The sequence below is a fragment of the Clytia hemisphaerica genome, unplaced genomic scaffold, assembly GCF_902728285.1.
Source record: "Clytia hemisphaerica strain Z4C2 unplaced genomic scaffold, Clytia hemisphaerica genome assembly, whole genome shotgun sequence".
Classification (NCBI taxonomy): Eukaryota; Metazoa; Cnidaria; class Hydrozoa; order Leptothecata; family Clytiidae; genus Clytia; species Clytia hemisphaerica.
The window spans coordinates 198057-213683 of record NW_027104216.1 but is presented as its reverse complement, the minus strand read 5'-3'; the positions used below and the strand labels follow the sequence as shown (position 1 = coordinate 213683).

Genomic DNA, 15627 nt, shown 5'->3' with positions numbered 1-15627 from the left:
AACAAATTTCTAATTTGCCGAAAATAAATGAAATTCGTTAAAATGTTCCAGACTCATCTTAATTATCTAGTTTTACAAAAAGAACTTGTGTATTTCCACTGTATGATGCGGCTAATGGATAATTGAACGAATCTATCAAAAAAGTCCCTAAATGATATTAATTGAGTGTCCAATTAGTCTCGGTCCATCAAATCTGAAAATGACCTGAGAAATTGAAGAAAAAATTAGTTGAAACGCTATCTAATAACATGCCGAGATAAATTAAACCAGACGAAATGATCTAAAACTCTGGTGACTACATTCAAATGAACTGATGCTAAACACTGTTTAATAGCGTTTGAAGTAAACAAACATATTTTCAAAATGGTTCCTTATGTTCGGTTTAGTTCAGTTTGGTAGCGTCTGTTTTGAAAATTAGCAACATCAGAAAGATATCAAAAACAATTATTGACGAACAGATTTGTAACTGCGCTTCAAGTTCACGCGTTAGACGGCTATGGATTTTGCTTTCTACTCGCAGGTGAGATTCTAAGTGTGTTTGAAGTGCAGTGTCTGATAATTCGTTTGTACGTTTAATCAAAATTTGTAGAAGAATAATATCAGAAAAGCGGCAAAATTTATTTTAATATTTTCGCTGAATCAGCAAATTTCCAATAAATATATAATAGCCGCATTTTGTTTGTTTCTGAAAATGCATTCAACCGTATCAGGTTACTCACATTGAGTTTAATTGCGTAATAATATAACCAATGAGATTAGATCTTTTCCACCATTTGAAGAAACATTCGAAACAAACAAAACAAAAACGTTCGAAAACCAATTAAATTTTCGGTTTTTAAACACCGGAACCAGTTGTTTAGATTACTGGGCGACAAGACGCACCTTGAAGTTATATTGCCTGGAGCCGGGGAAGCTTATTTGTCTCCAAGTATACCTAGTTTTTGGGTACAAACCGGACAACAAGTTTTAAACATATTCTTGGAAATTAGAGAAAGGGCATTGCTTAACTGTTAGGCTTTTCTTAGTTTTTTCTTTTGAAGCTGAAGGTTAGAATACAGGAATATTATTGAGTATAAAATAACATGACAAAATTAACAATAAATTTACAAAAAAATGGAAATTGTATTGTTGGCAATTTTGGCTGCAATTCGAAAGGAAAATTGAGTTCAGGTAGGTGGTCCATTTATTTTATTATCTGCGTATGTATTACAAACATCTGATTGAATGCTTTTTTACCACCGATATTGAACATGAACCATGGGGTTCAGGGCACAGATATCTAAGCCCGAAGGGCTAGATTTGCAACTTTAAGCTTTCTCCAGCAAAAAAAAGTGAAGCAAAAATTTGACTTTTTAAATTTCGTGCCGATGGATAGGATCTAGCATTTTAATTGTTTTCGGAGCGCGAGATCAAAAAACGTAGGCGACAAACGCTATTTCACATCTCTCAAACCGGTGAAATTGCATATTTTAGTCACGTGACTCTGGTAGGAAATCCTTCCAAAGATGAGCTTCACTTTTTGATAAAAGCCGCAAATCTAGCCCTTCGGGCTTTACAGATATCTGTGGTTCAGGGGGTCGGTACTAAAATCTTAGACATATTAGAGTACTAAAAGGGTTTTCGAGAACCTTTTGCATACAATCACCCCATTGTAGAGATATTTCAGTACCCATGTACTAAAGTTTTTGGGAACACAGTGACCACCCAAATTTGGTCTTCAGGACTATTTTTCTCAAAAGTGCTGATTTTTGCCACCCTGGAACCCAGGGCTTATCTGACCCTCTTACGCTATTGATAAACTGATGGACGCATTGACACTGGCACTGACCTTTTTACGTCGCAGAATTGTTTAACGGCCCTGGCTCCGCAAGGGTGGGGTATTTTTTTTCCTTTTTTTGGCTGGAAACTGCTAATTAAAGGGCGCCGGAAATAATAAGAGGAACCTTTTTGTGTTCCTTGTCTTTTGGCGCCCCTCTAAAAAAATGGTATAATGGCACGTTATACCACCACCGACATCGCAGTTTTGCACGGATTATTAACTACTCCAGTCTAGTCATATAACTTCTATCCAGTATATGAACTCAAAAGCTTCAAATTCACTAACTAATGGTGAGTCAATGATAATTTAAAGAGAGCTTCGAGAAAAATAAACTTCCGGATCAATGTTTAAGTCGAAAAATAAACATTTTGAAACAAACGCGAAAAGACTTTGTGACTATGAAATCGCAGCGGACAGAACGTTGTTTCAACATTCATTTGATTTTGTATTTACAGTAAGCGTTTTATGGTGGTTATAGACGTCGTTTTTTATAAGAACGTCAATATTTTTCGAAGCCTTTTTTTATGTTCATAACTTTTTGAATTTTAAGCCAAAAAATGTTCTTAGAATGTTTTATCACTAATTGTTGAGTATTTTGTGTAATTTCTTTAGGAAATTGGGTGTGTTAGATAAAAATGTGTCTGAATGATCAAATCCTTGGAATGATGTTTAAACTTTTTTTATCACCTACAGTACACGTCTTTTTTTTATAAGGAACACGTTTATAAGGAACTTGAGGCTGAAAATGGTCCGAAAAATAAGGAATTGTTAAGGAACTCCAGGCTCGGAGCCAAGTTAAGGTTCCTTACAAAAAAAACGTGTATCTTTGAAAAATAAACCTTGGAGACTTTTGACTTTAACGCTTTGATTAACAGCGGGAATAAATATTTTCATAATCTCAATCCGATTCTATTATTTTTCGCAGTGTAAGAGTGCCCCTTATAAACTTAGGTTTTGAGCATGGCATTTTATCGTTAGAAACATTTTCAAAAGACTCTTTGAACTTTAAAGGATCCTGCCTTAAGTATCAACAATTGAATTAACAATGTTAGTAAATTTTATGAAATTTTAACTGTGCATGCTTTACACCGTGTTAAAAATATATATAGCTCGACCAATCTTTAATGAGACACTGCATAACTATTAATCTTTCCGTGTATAAGGTTCTTAAAAATAAAAATTGCTACTGAATTAAAATCTCACAAAATTCTTGACCCCTTGTCATTTAAGTAAATGGATTTCAAGGAGGGGAAAGAGATGACGCGGTTTTGTTTGTTTTTACACACTTAATGATCACACATCATTACATTTCAAAACTTAAGTCATTTTGTACTTAAAGACTCTACGATGGAGGATGAAAATCTGGATTTCCCGAGCTAGGCAGTAGCGTAGACAGGAGGGGCGCAAAATTTGTGTAGATAAGCAGATTTTTATGACACTTTAATTATCTATTTATACAATAAAAATATAATTACTGTGTCATAAAAATCTACTCTCCTACACAAATTTTGCGCCCCCTCCTTGTCGACGCTACTGCTAGGATAGAATATAGGTAGATTTACGGAGCTTTAAAGACATCGAGCCGGAACCTCGTTTCCAAGCTAACTATACCCGGGGGGGGTACTTAGGCAAAAATTGATGATGGGTATGTGCGGACGGTAAGGGTCGGTCTTTTCACCTTTCAAAGTCTCTCTAAGGGTCGGAAAAATCAGAAAGTTTTAAATTAGTCTCTCTAAGGGTCGGAAAATTCAGGATTTTTAGGAAATTTTTTGATTTTCAGAGAAAAAATTGTATAAAGTCTCTCTAAGAGTATGACTTTTTTCAAAAATCAAAAAAAAAATTGTAATAAAGTCTTAAGTGTATGACTTTTTTCAAAAATCGAAAAAAAAAATTCAAAGAGTCTCTCTAAGGGTCACCTTTTCAGCAAAAATCAGTCTCTCTAAGGGTCGGTTTTCGGAGGTCCCGTCCGCACATACCCCTCATTCGCCAACCCTAGTACCACCCCCCCGGGTAACTATATCTCGGATACACAGAAACATGGTAACTCACACCTTATCTCCACGCTAAGATTTTTGGACAAGGAACTTCGCAACAACAGCCTTTTTCACGAAATTTACAAAAAACTGGAATTTTCAAATTAGAAAGAAAACCTCCACACGAATATTATTGGAATGGTATTCTCAAAGAAATATAAAATCCTTTTTATTGAGTAAAATAAATCGTGATGAAACTGTCAAATCATTTTCTAGGTGAAATTCATAAAATTTTACGATTAATCCGATTGAAAGTAACAAACTCCATCGTGGAGATCAAATTTACAGACAGTATCGAATATCGATGATATAAGTAGAGCAGCCGGAAATATTCATTTGATTTTCTCAACAACTCGCCGTTTTTTGAAGTGTTTTTTATTTCGATTCAATACAGCACCTGACCCCAAGAATGTAGCAAACCCCGAGAATGTAGGTTTCTCATTTTTTAGCGTTGTAGCCCTAACGATAGTTCAACTTCATAAAAAGTTGTATCAGAGCCTGCTGTTACATATTACTTATAATTTATAGACATAAAATTTAGACTTGAATTAGCTTTTTCCAACGGAAATCTGAATCAAAGTTGATCGGATACAACCTGAATTGAGGCATTTTTTAAATAAATCTTCTCTAAATCGAAATCTATTGGAATTAAGTTATGATGATAGGGTATTTTCTTACTCCTAATGAACAAAAGGAAATGGGAAAAACAGTCCATTTCAAAATTTATTGTTCTAAGTCAGATATTTTGACGAAAATGTTTGACCTACTTTTTGGGGTTAGTTGACCTTCAATTTTGGGCCTTCATAATCCGACACAAAAAGTTTGTCAAATTATGTAAAACTTATTTGTTGTACTTTCATAACATGAAAGTACTGCCTGAGAGATGATCGATGTTGACATTTTGAGCTTTTTCGACGTATCCCAGACCCGCTGGGACCCAACCCCAATTAGAAAACTTGCCTAAGTTCGGAACAATAGAATTTCTATCCACATTGGGACTTTAGTAGAAATCTTTGTCCCCGTTGTGAGAAAAGTTCCAACGGGGCTATGAGGCAGGGGTATAGTTACATTATTCACATATTTTAACAAAAAATTTTCAACCTACAAAATAAAAACAACTTTCTTGTCTCTTCTTTTCTTCCTTTCTTTTACTTTTCCTCATTTGTAGCACATAAAATTAATATCTTTGTTAAATTTTTGTCAGAGTATACTTCTAAAGTATGAATTTCTCTTAGAAATTAATAATTTCTGATGAATACTGAAATTCTGCTCTCAACAACCAAATCTTTTCACCTACATTCTGGGGGTTAAAAAGCGAAAAAATCCATTTTTCAAAATAACAAAAAGCTCTTTAGAATATTGTTTTGGCACAAAATATTTCTAAAACTTGCTGTTATAATTAATCCATTTGAAAAAATATCAACATTTTACTATTACTAGATTTAAAGCCATAAAACCAAACCTACATTCTGGGGGTTATAACGAAAATGGGAGTCAACTTCAAGGACCAAAAAAATTAGCCTATCTATCAAAAGTAATGAAACTAACCCCTGGGAAAGAATTTTGGAGGTTCAAAATTTCATTGAAAACATTCATTGTTTTTAAAAATTCAAATCTACATCTTTCAGGCCTGATTCAAATTTCACCTACATTCTCGGGGTCAGGTGCTGTACAAGAAATGAAATTGTATACAATGTCATTAGATTAGTTTTTCTTGAAGGGTTCGTGTGTGTTAGATTTCAGAATTTCATAACGTGAAGGATTTCGATTGAATTTCAAGTTGTCCTTATTATTACGCACATGGTCTTGTTGAGAAACTGATAAATTTTGGTTTTAAAGACTACTTTCATGGGCACAAAATAAGGTAAGAACTTAAGAAGACATTCAAAGTGTGAAGGGTATCAAAAGCAGCTTTAAATTTAGTTGAGGCTTTGAAAATTGAAAACTGGCTCAGGACTGCCAGTGCTAGCTGACGGTTTTGAACCAAATTTCCAGGTTTCATGGTCGCTGATTAAAATCTAACGATATTTCTGGAATTTTTTGCATCAAAACTAACCTAGTGAAACTCTTGCATTATAAAAATTTTCTTAATTTGGGAATAAGTTTGTGTTGTTAATATTTGGCAAATTTTTACCTTTTGTGGACGTTAAAGCCTTTCTGAGACAACAGTGTATACATAAAAGTTCAGACGTGGGAAGATTTAATGGCCATTTTTTACACTTTTCCAAGGGAAGTTTTGTGTAGTTTATACTGGTTTATACACCATTAATCAAAACCTTATAGCTTTTGCACGAATCTCTGATTTTTAGTGGGAAAAAATCTCCAGGTCTTGTCATTTTAGAGGTTAGCTGGCTCATGACTGCTTTGTTATTTTTTCGAAAGAAAATTTCTAAAGTAACATTTATATATGTCTCAAAGTTGCTTATACACGCTTTTTTTATAAGAATAGTGTACTTTGGCTGAGGGTGAGTATTATTCTTATTTTTCTATTGTTCTAAACAATAGGCCTATTGTTCTAACTCTGAAATCTCACCCTGATATTCTTATAGAAGTTATTTTCATTAAAAAAGCGTGCAATTCACTGAATTCACCATCTGTTTGTATATTTACTTAGGCCACGGGGAGTGTACCTGATTTGAGCCATGCGAATTATCAAGTGAGTAACGAAACAACCCAACAGACATGCGCAAGTTTCACCACGAGTGAAGATGAAGAGCTCTTCAAAATCAATAATGGCGGCGGAGCAGTCAAAATGGAATTAAGATATGCCATCGAGGCAAAACGAGCAGGAAAAGGACTTGATATGCCAATTCTCGAACAAATGCATCGATTACCAAAACAGGTACTATATGTTTTCTTTAAAACAGAAATTTTATAGACGACGAAAAAGCAAGTGAAAGAGTGGTTAAGTAGAATTTAGATTGGTAAGAAAGGAAATGCATAAACGTTTTTTATATAAGAACATCCAACTTTTTTGAAGCCTTCAGATGTGCTTTACTTTTTGGGTTTCAAGCCCAAAAAACGTTCTTTACATGTTCTTATTTTCAGCATTTTTTGAGTATTTTGGTTCATTTTCCTAAGAAAACAGGTGTTTTAGAGTCAACAAAGCCTTAAAATGTTCTTAGCTTGTTCTTAAGATTTTGGCCACCGAAGCCTTATGTTCTTATATAGTTTGTTCTGATAAAAAAAACGTGTAGATTATGAATCACGATTTTCCTTTTGATTTGGGCTGAATAAAAAATGCATCAATGAACTAGTTTCAAAACTTCTAACCGTTAATTCAATCAAATGGCACAAATTAATGATATTACTTCACCCTTAGTTATATCAATTTCTGTCGGTATTGAGTGCCATTGTTCTTTTTGAAATCACGCGAAATTTTACAATTTCCGTCCTTTAAAGTTGATATAATTTGATTGGTAGCGGAATGACATTGAAGCTACCGCGATATTAAATATTCATTTTTTGTGAAAGAAATCATGTATTTTACACACTATTTTAATTAAAGAACAATTTTTTAAGAACAGTTTTTAAGAACATGAAGCTGATATTTGGCTTAAAAATAGATTCGACGTTTAAAACTCTAAGAAGAAATACAACTTTAGGCCATAAGGTCTTTAGGTTTTTAATCTAAGTTTAAGATTTTTGACAAAAGCGACCAAAGATGAGCCAGAATTTACTGAATTTTTGCTTACGTGTGCACTGATCTTTGTTTTGCTTGCCCTTTCCAACAAATGTTTCAATTCTAGCATATGATATGAGCACTACAATTTTTTTAAAAATATATTCAAAAAATTTAAAAAAATGAAGATGAAAAAAATGAACTTTTGACCCTTTGATGCCAGAAACTTCAGTTTTGGTACAAAGGTACTTTAAAGCCTCTTTCCGGTGTAAAATAATCTTGAGTCATCTGGAATAAGATACCAGCTCAACTGGTTCTTTATCTTTCACTAACACGTTTATTCTTATTTTCACTACTTTGTGAGCCATTTTGTCAATTTCCGAAGAAATCAAGTGATTTAGAGTCTACAAAGCCTCAGCTTGTTCTTGATATTTCGTCCATCAAAACCTTATGTTCTTATAAAGTTTGTTCTTATGAAAGAAAACGCTAATCAGATTAAACAATATGGCGAGCAAAATTAACATTGATTGGCTAAAAGATAACTATCAGAATCTTTGACATCAATCGAACACTATTTTCTATCACAAGTAATAACTGAATGTTGGTTGGACGTCAAAACGACCAGTTCTTCTCAAAACCTGAACTAACTGTACTTTGAAAAGATGTCAAATAAACGACCTATCTAATCCTATCAAAGGAAAGGCTTATCAGTGAAGCATCTTTAATGGACTCTTGTCAACTGTGAAGCTCTAATCTCTCACATCAAAAGAAAACTCCGCAGTATCTCAGTAATAGGATAATGAAATCGGATTGTCAACCGCTCTCTCAAAAGTTCCTTGTTCGCGTCCAAGGTGTGCATTCGACATTTTCCAAAGTTAAGTATGGGATGATGAGATCCTCATTTTGATATAGACTAGCAAACTAATCTGTTAATTAATCATGTCAGAGGGCGGGAACATAAAGGCGGCGGGCGTTTGCTAGAATAGGAGCTGCGTAGGAGAGCGAGCAAAAGTTGGTTAGAGGCTGCTGATTAACAGCCCTTGCCGCCGACAAATTTTCTTACTACGCTTACCTAACTCCTACGCTCACTTTTCCCACGTGATACCGTTCCAGCCCGACTGGCGTGCCAGTCTAATTTTGATACTTCATTATTTTGAAATTAATTAGCAAAACCTAAAGGAAAACTAAAATATAGTTGCCTATTAAAGATAAGAGGTTAAAGGTTAATTGATGTCCGCCCGCTTAAGCAGCTTATTGTCATCGCCTGGACGCGAACAGAGGGATATTTTGAGAGCGGATCTTAAAGAATTCCGAAATAAGCCTCCTATTGTTTTTTCTGTAATCCGGAATTCTATTGTTAATTGAGCTTGTCATTAAAAAGTCATTATAAAGTCATCGTGGGATACTTTTAATCAACTGCTTTTCTTTTCGATTGAAATGAGTAAACCATTTCATTAGTCAAGAACATTTGGCGATGAAAGTGCTGTAGTTTGTTTTCTGGCAAATTATTTTAAACGAAAATATGTTCCTTGTATATCAGTTTTGGAAAATGAAAATGAAATTCAAATTTTGGAATATTTATTGTTATGCAGGGACTAGAGACAATGGTTGATTTTTTATTATGGAAGTATTTGACAAAAATATGTAGCAATGGTTTTTCACATTGTGAAATTCCACTCTGAGTAACTAAAATGTCTTCAAAGGTATGAAATAACAATAGAAGGGCTTCTAAATAGATTGGGGTAAAGAATTTGAATATAATAAGCCTGTGCAGCTGGGTATCTGAGTAGCAAATTATTTCTCAGAGAGGGGCTTCTTTTCTCTATTTCTTGGATGTACATTAATTCATGTGTGTATTACTATATTTCCCTTACAACCTCAGTTAACGATAGAAGAAGAGGAAAGACGCCGGGTGCGCCGTGAACGTAACAAAGTCGCCGCATCACGTTGTCGCGTCAAAAGAAAATGTCACGTCAGAAGACTATTGAAGGTATTGTTTCTTTATCAAACTGTCAAAATTTGTGACTAGACCAAATTGACTATTTTATAAAAGATTATTCGAGAAAAACCATTTTGTAGGTTTTAAAGGGGTACAGTAACTGAAAACTGGTTTCTACAAAACATCACTGCTAGCGAAAAAAAGCATAGACAGCGTACTTTCAACACAAAATGTTTCAGCCTTAAACCCGGGGGGGGGGGGTACTACCCTTGTCGACTGACGGGGGTGCTCCGCTGAGGTTCGAAAAATGGACCCTACGTGGGACTCGAAATTTGCGAAAAAAGTGACCCTGAATGGGACTGAAATTCCAAAATGTTCTCAAATTTTCTACTTTTTTCCCAAATTTTCCAAAAAAAGGCACCCTACGAGGGACTGATTTTTCTGTTTTGGTGTTTTTGCGACCCTACCTGGGACTCGTGGAGGTTAAAAAAGGTACCCTGACCAGCGGAGCATCCCCGTAACCCATCTTGCCCTAGTACCCCCCCCCCCCCCGGGGCCTTAAATTCCCCCTGATTTTCAGAGAGAGGATACCTCTACTTTTTGTAGGTTTTAAGGGGTATCCACTGGTAATGCCCTTATATTTACATATTTTTAGACTTTCAGGAGTAAAAGTATTGTAAAGTCTTAACCTAAAACGAGCATGAAAATTCATTCCAAGTTACCAGAAATGCCCAAAACAAATACTCTTTGTGTATTCAGAAAAAAAGAAACTTCAGTACTCAATAGTAAGACACAAACTAATCAAAGTGATGTCAAAAACAATTTTTGATAACTTTCTTCAAAAAACCAGGAATCAGACGACCTGACGAAATCGAACAACAGTCTACAAAACGAAATCAATAAACTGGAATATGAGAAACAAAAACTAGAAGGAGCAATCAAAAACCATGCGTGTAAAATGTCCAACAATGCTTTTTTGGAGGTCCATGGTACCACAAAGGATCGGTTATGCCGTTATGGTAACTAGATAGCATTTTCTAGCATTTAGGATTTATTCTCAAATCAAATCTCACGAGTTTTTAAATTATAACAATTTAACTCTTTCATTTTTTTTATGAAATCCAAACTGAGTTGACCACTCACTGTCGTACTTTGTTCAAAATTAATTGAAGTATTTTCGATAATAGCTACTGAAAAGGAATCTACATCAATTCAAAGGACTAAATTAAAAAGTATACCTTGTATTTTGACATTCGAATAAACAGCTGTAATAATTTTAATCAAGATATAGTTTTACTTATAATTTTTTTATTACTTGAATTTTTTAATTTTTTAATTTCTTTTTATATTTTACTGACATTTTGTAAACCTAGATAACGAAACTGTCTGTCAGTCAGCTTACAATGTTTTTTCATCGGCTACAATGTAACATTGAAGGAAACTTGAATGACGACAAAATTTCGGTCATTGACAAACTTTTTTTCATATTTACTGAAACTTGACATGACTGACGACAAAACTGTTTTACATTGACTGAAACTTGACTTGACTGACGACAAAACTCTTTTACTTTTGACTGAAACTTGACTTGATTGACGACAAAACTGTTTTACATTGACTGAAACTTGACTTGACTGACGACAAAACTCTTTTACTTTTGACTGAAACTTGACTTTATTGACGAAAAAACTATTTGACATTGACTGAAACTTGACTTGACTGACGACAAAACTGCTTTACTTTGACTGAAACCTGACTTGACTGACGACAAAATTATTTTACTTTGACTGAAACTTGACTTGACTGACGACAAAACTGCTTTACTTTGACTGAAACCTGACTTGACTGACGACAAAATTATTTTACTTTGACTGAAACTTGACTTGACTGACGAAAATATCGTTTACATTGACTAAGCTTGACTTGACCGACGACAAAACTATTTGACATTGACTGAAAACTTGACTTGACTGACGAAAAAACTATTTTACATTGACTAAAAACTTGACTTGACTGACGACAAAACTATTTGACATTGACTGAAACTTGACTTGTCTGACGAAAAAAGTCGTTTACATTGACTAAGCTTGACTTGACCGACGACAAAACTATTTGACATTGACTGAAAACTTGACTTGACTGACGAAAAAACTATTTTACATTGACTAAAAACTTGACTTGACTGACGACAAAACTATTTGACATTGACTGAAACTAGACTTGACTGACGACAAAACTCTTTTACATTAACTGAAACTCGACTTGACTGATGACAAAACTCTTTTACAATAACTGAAACTTGACTTGTCTGACGAAAAAAGTCGTTTACATTGACTAAGCTTGACTTGACCGATGACAAAACTATTTGACATTGACTGAAAACTTGACTTGACTGACGAAAAAACCATTTTACATTGACTGAAAACTTGACTTGACTGACGACAAAACTATTTGACATTGACTGAAACTGGACTTGACTGACGACAAAACTCTTTTACTTTAACTGAAACTTGACTTGTCTGACGAAAAAAGTCGTTTACATTGACTAAGCTTGACTTGACCGACGACAAAACTATTTTACATTGACTGAAAAATTGACTTGACTGACGAAAAAACTATTTTACATTGACTGAAAACTTGACTTGACTGACGACAAAACTATTTGACATTGACTGAAACTTGAATTGACTGACGACAAAACTCTTTTACTTTTGACTGAAACTTGACTTGATTGACGAAAAAACTATTTGACATTGACTGAAACTTGACTTGACTGACAACAAAACTGCTTTACTTTGACTGAAACCTGACTTGACTGACGACAAAATTATTTTACTTTGACTGAAGTTTGACTTGACTGACGACAAAACTGCTTTACTTTGACTGAAACCTGACTTGACTGACGACAAAATTATTTTACTTTGACTGAAACTTGACTTGACTGACGACAAAACTATTTGAAATTGACTGAAACTTGACTTGTCTGACGACAAAACTATTTGACATTAACTGAAAACTTGACTTGACTGACGACAAAACTCTTTTACATTAACTGAAATTCGACTTGACTGATGACAAAACTCTTTTACAATAACTGAAACTTGACTTGTCTGACGAAAAAAGTCGTTTACATTGACTAAGCTTGACTTGACCGACGACAAAACTATTTGACATTGACTGAAAACTTGACTTGACTGACGAAAAAACTATTTTACATTGACTAAAAACTTGACTTGACTGACGACAAAACTATTTGACATTGACTGAAACTAGACTTGACTGACGACAAAACTCTTTTACATTAACTGAAACTCGACTTGACTGATGACAAAACTCTTTTACAATAACTGAAACTTGACTTGTCTGACGAAAAAAGTCGTTTACATTGACTAAGCTTGACTTGACCGATGACAAAACTATTTGACATTGACTGAAAACTTGACTTGACTGAAGAAAAAACTATTTTACATTGACTGAAAACTTGACTTGACTGACGACAAAACTATTTGACATTGACTGAAACTGGACTTGACTGACGACAAAACTCTTTTACATTAACTGAAACTCGACTTGACTGATGACAAAACTCTTTTACAGTAACTAAAACTTGACTTGTCTGACGAAAAAAGTCGTTTACATTGACTAAGCTTGACTTGACCGACGACAAAACTATTTTACATTGACTGAAAAATTGACTTGACTGACGAAAAAACTATTTTACATTGACTGAAAACCACAGATATCTGTAAAGCCCGAAGGGCTAGATTTGCAGCTTTTATCAAAAAGTGAAGCTCATCTTTGGAAGGATTTCCTACCAGAGTCACGTGACTAAAATATGCAATTTCACCGGTTTGAGAGATGTGAAATAGCGTTTGTCGGCTACGTTTTTTGATCTCGCGCTCCGAAAACAATTAAAATGCTAGATCCTATCCATCGGCACGAAATTTAAAAAGTCAAATTTTAGCTTCACTTTTTTTTGCTGGAGAAAGCTTAAAGTTGCAAATCTAGCCCTTCGGGCTTAGATATCTGTGCTGAAAACTTGACTTGACTGACGACAAAACTATTTTACTTTAACTGAAAACTTGACTTGACTGACGACAAGACTCATTTATATTGATTGAAACTTGACTTGACTGATGACAAAACTCTCCCACTCTGACTGAAACTTAACTTGGCTTGACTGACGACAAGACTCTTTTACATTAACTGAAAACTTGACTTGACTGAAACTTGACTTGACTGAAACTCGACTTGACTGATGACAAAACTATTTTACAATAGCTGAAACTTTACTTGTCTGACGAAAAAAGTAGTTTACATTGACTAAGCTTGACTTGACCGACGAGAAAACTATTTGACATTGACTGAAACTTGACTTGACTGACGACAAAACTCTTTTACTTAAACTGAAAGCTTGACTTGACTGACGAATAGACTCTTTTACATTAACTGAAAACTTGACTTGACTGAATTTTGAAAAAACTGTTTGAAATTGACTAAACTCTTGGCTTGACTGATGATTAAACAATTTCAAACTTAAAGACGACAAAACTCTTTTACTCTACACTCTCGGTCAAAATATATTGGGAATTTCGGTATTACCTTGCTTACTAAATTTAAAGTTCGGGCGAGAAAGTCGCTTTTGGGCTATTTGTTAAATTTAATCGAATATTTCAATTCGGGAGGAGTTTATAGACTTCCAGGATATATTCTAAGCGCTATTGGACCATTCTTGTACTTTTGGATCCTCAGATCCTACCTAAGGTCTTAAGTCTAATGTTAAAACTCTACCCTTCCAGAGCGCTTCGAAATTGTTTGTGACTATAAGATTTCATGGGAATTTTCCTTTTTTTCTCAAATATTATGACCCGGATTGTAACTGAAACTTGACTTGACTTGACTGACAACAAAAACCTTTTATATTGATTGAAACTTGATTTGACTGACGACAAAGCTCTTTTACTCTGACTGAAAATTGAATTTACTGACGACAAAGCTCTTTTACATTAACTGAAACTTGACTTACGACAAAACTATTTGACGTTGAGTGAAACTTGACAAAACTATTTGACATTGACTTAAACTTGACTTGACTGACAACAAAACTATTTGACATTGACTGAAACTTGACTTGACTGACGACAAAACTATTTGACATTGACTTAAACTTGACTTGTCTGACGAAAATATCGTTTACATTGACTAAGCTTGACTTGACCGACGACAAAACTATTTGACATTGACTGAAAACTTGACTTGACTGACGAAAAAACTATTTTACATTGACTGAAAACTTGACTTGACTGACGATAAAACTATTTGACATTGACTGAAACTGGACTTGACTGACGACAAAACTCTTTTACTTTAACTGAAAACTTGACTCGACTGACGAATAGACTCATTTATATTGATTGAAACTTGACTTGACTGATGACAAAACTCTCCCACTCTGACTGAAACTTAACTTGGCTTGACTGACGACAAGACTCTTTTACATTAACTGAAAACTTGACTTGACTGAAACTCGACTTGACTGATGACAAAACTCTTTTACAATAACTGAAACTTTACTTGTCTGACGAAAAAAGTAGTTTACATTGACTAAGCTTGACTTGACCGACGAGAAAACTATTTGACATTGACTGAAACTTGAATTGACTGACGACAAAACTCTTTTACTTTAACTGAAAGCTTGACTTGACTGACGAATAGACTCTTTTACATTAACTGAAAACTTGACTTGACTGAATTTTGAAAAAACTATTTGAAATTGACTAAACTTGGCTTGACTGATGATTAAACAATTTCAAACTTACTGACGACAAAACTCTTTTACTCTACACTCTCGGTCAAAATATATTGAGAATTTCGGTATTACCTTGTTTACTAAATTTAAAGTTCGGGCGAGAAAGTCGCTTTTGGGCTATTTGTTAAATTTAATCGAATATTTCAATTCGGGAGGAGTTTATAGACTTCCAGGATATATTCTAAGCGCTATTGGACCATTCTTGTACTTTTGGTTCCTCAGATCCTACCTAAGGTCTTAAGTCTAATGTTAAAACTCTACCCTTCCAGAGCGCTTCGAAATTGTTTGTGACTATAAGATTTCATGGGAATTTTCCTTTTTTTCTCAAATATTATGACCCGGATTTTAACTGAAACTTGACTTGACTTGACTGACAACAAAAAACTTTTATATTGATTGAAACTT

The 15627-nt window shown here is 34.3% G+C and overlaps 1 protein-coding gene across 1 annotated transcript; it reads left to right on the top strand.

Moving 5' to 3' along the window:
• The first annotated feature begins 405 nt into the window (after window positions 1–405).
• On the top strand, window positions 406–10456 carry LOC136815744 (protein FosB-like). Its single transcript, XM_067072194.1, has 4 exons — window positions 406–520; window positions 6467–6694; window positions 9357–9464; window positions 10264–10456. The coding sequence occupies exons 1-4, from the start codon at window positions 497–499 to the stop codon at window positions 10438–10440; spliced, it is 537 nt and encodes a 178-aa protein (XP_066928295.1). The 5' UTR covers window positions 406–496; the 3' UTR covers window positions 10441–10456.
• The last annotated feature ends 5171 nt before the right edge of the window (window positions 10457–15627 follow it).

What these genes read in the sequence shown, in the direction of transcription:
- LOC136815744 (XM_067072194.1), top strand. Translation starts at nt 497, where the DNA reads ATGGATTTTGCTTTCTACTCGCAG. An exon ending in ATTTTGCTTTCTACTCGCAG is followed by an intron (nt 521 to 6,466) that starts GTGAGATTCTAA and finishes ATATTTACTTAG; the next exon opens with GCCACGGGGAGTGTACCTGA. An exon ending in ACGTCAGAAGACTATTGAAG is followed by an intron (nt 9,465 to 10,263) that starts GTATTGTTTCTT and finishes TCAAAAAACCAG; the next exon opens with GAATCAGACGACCTGACGAA.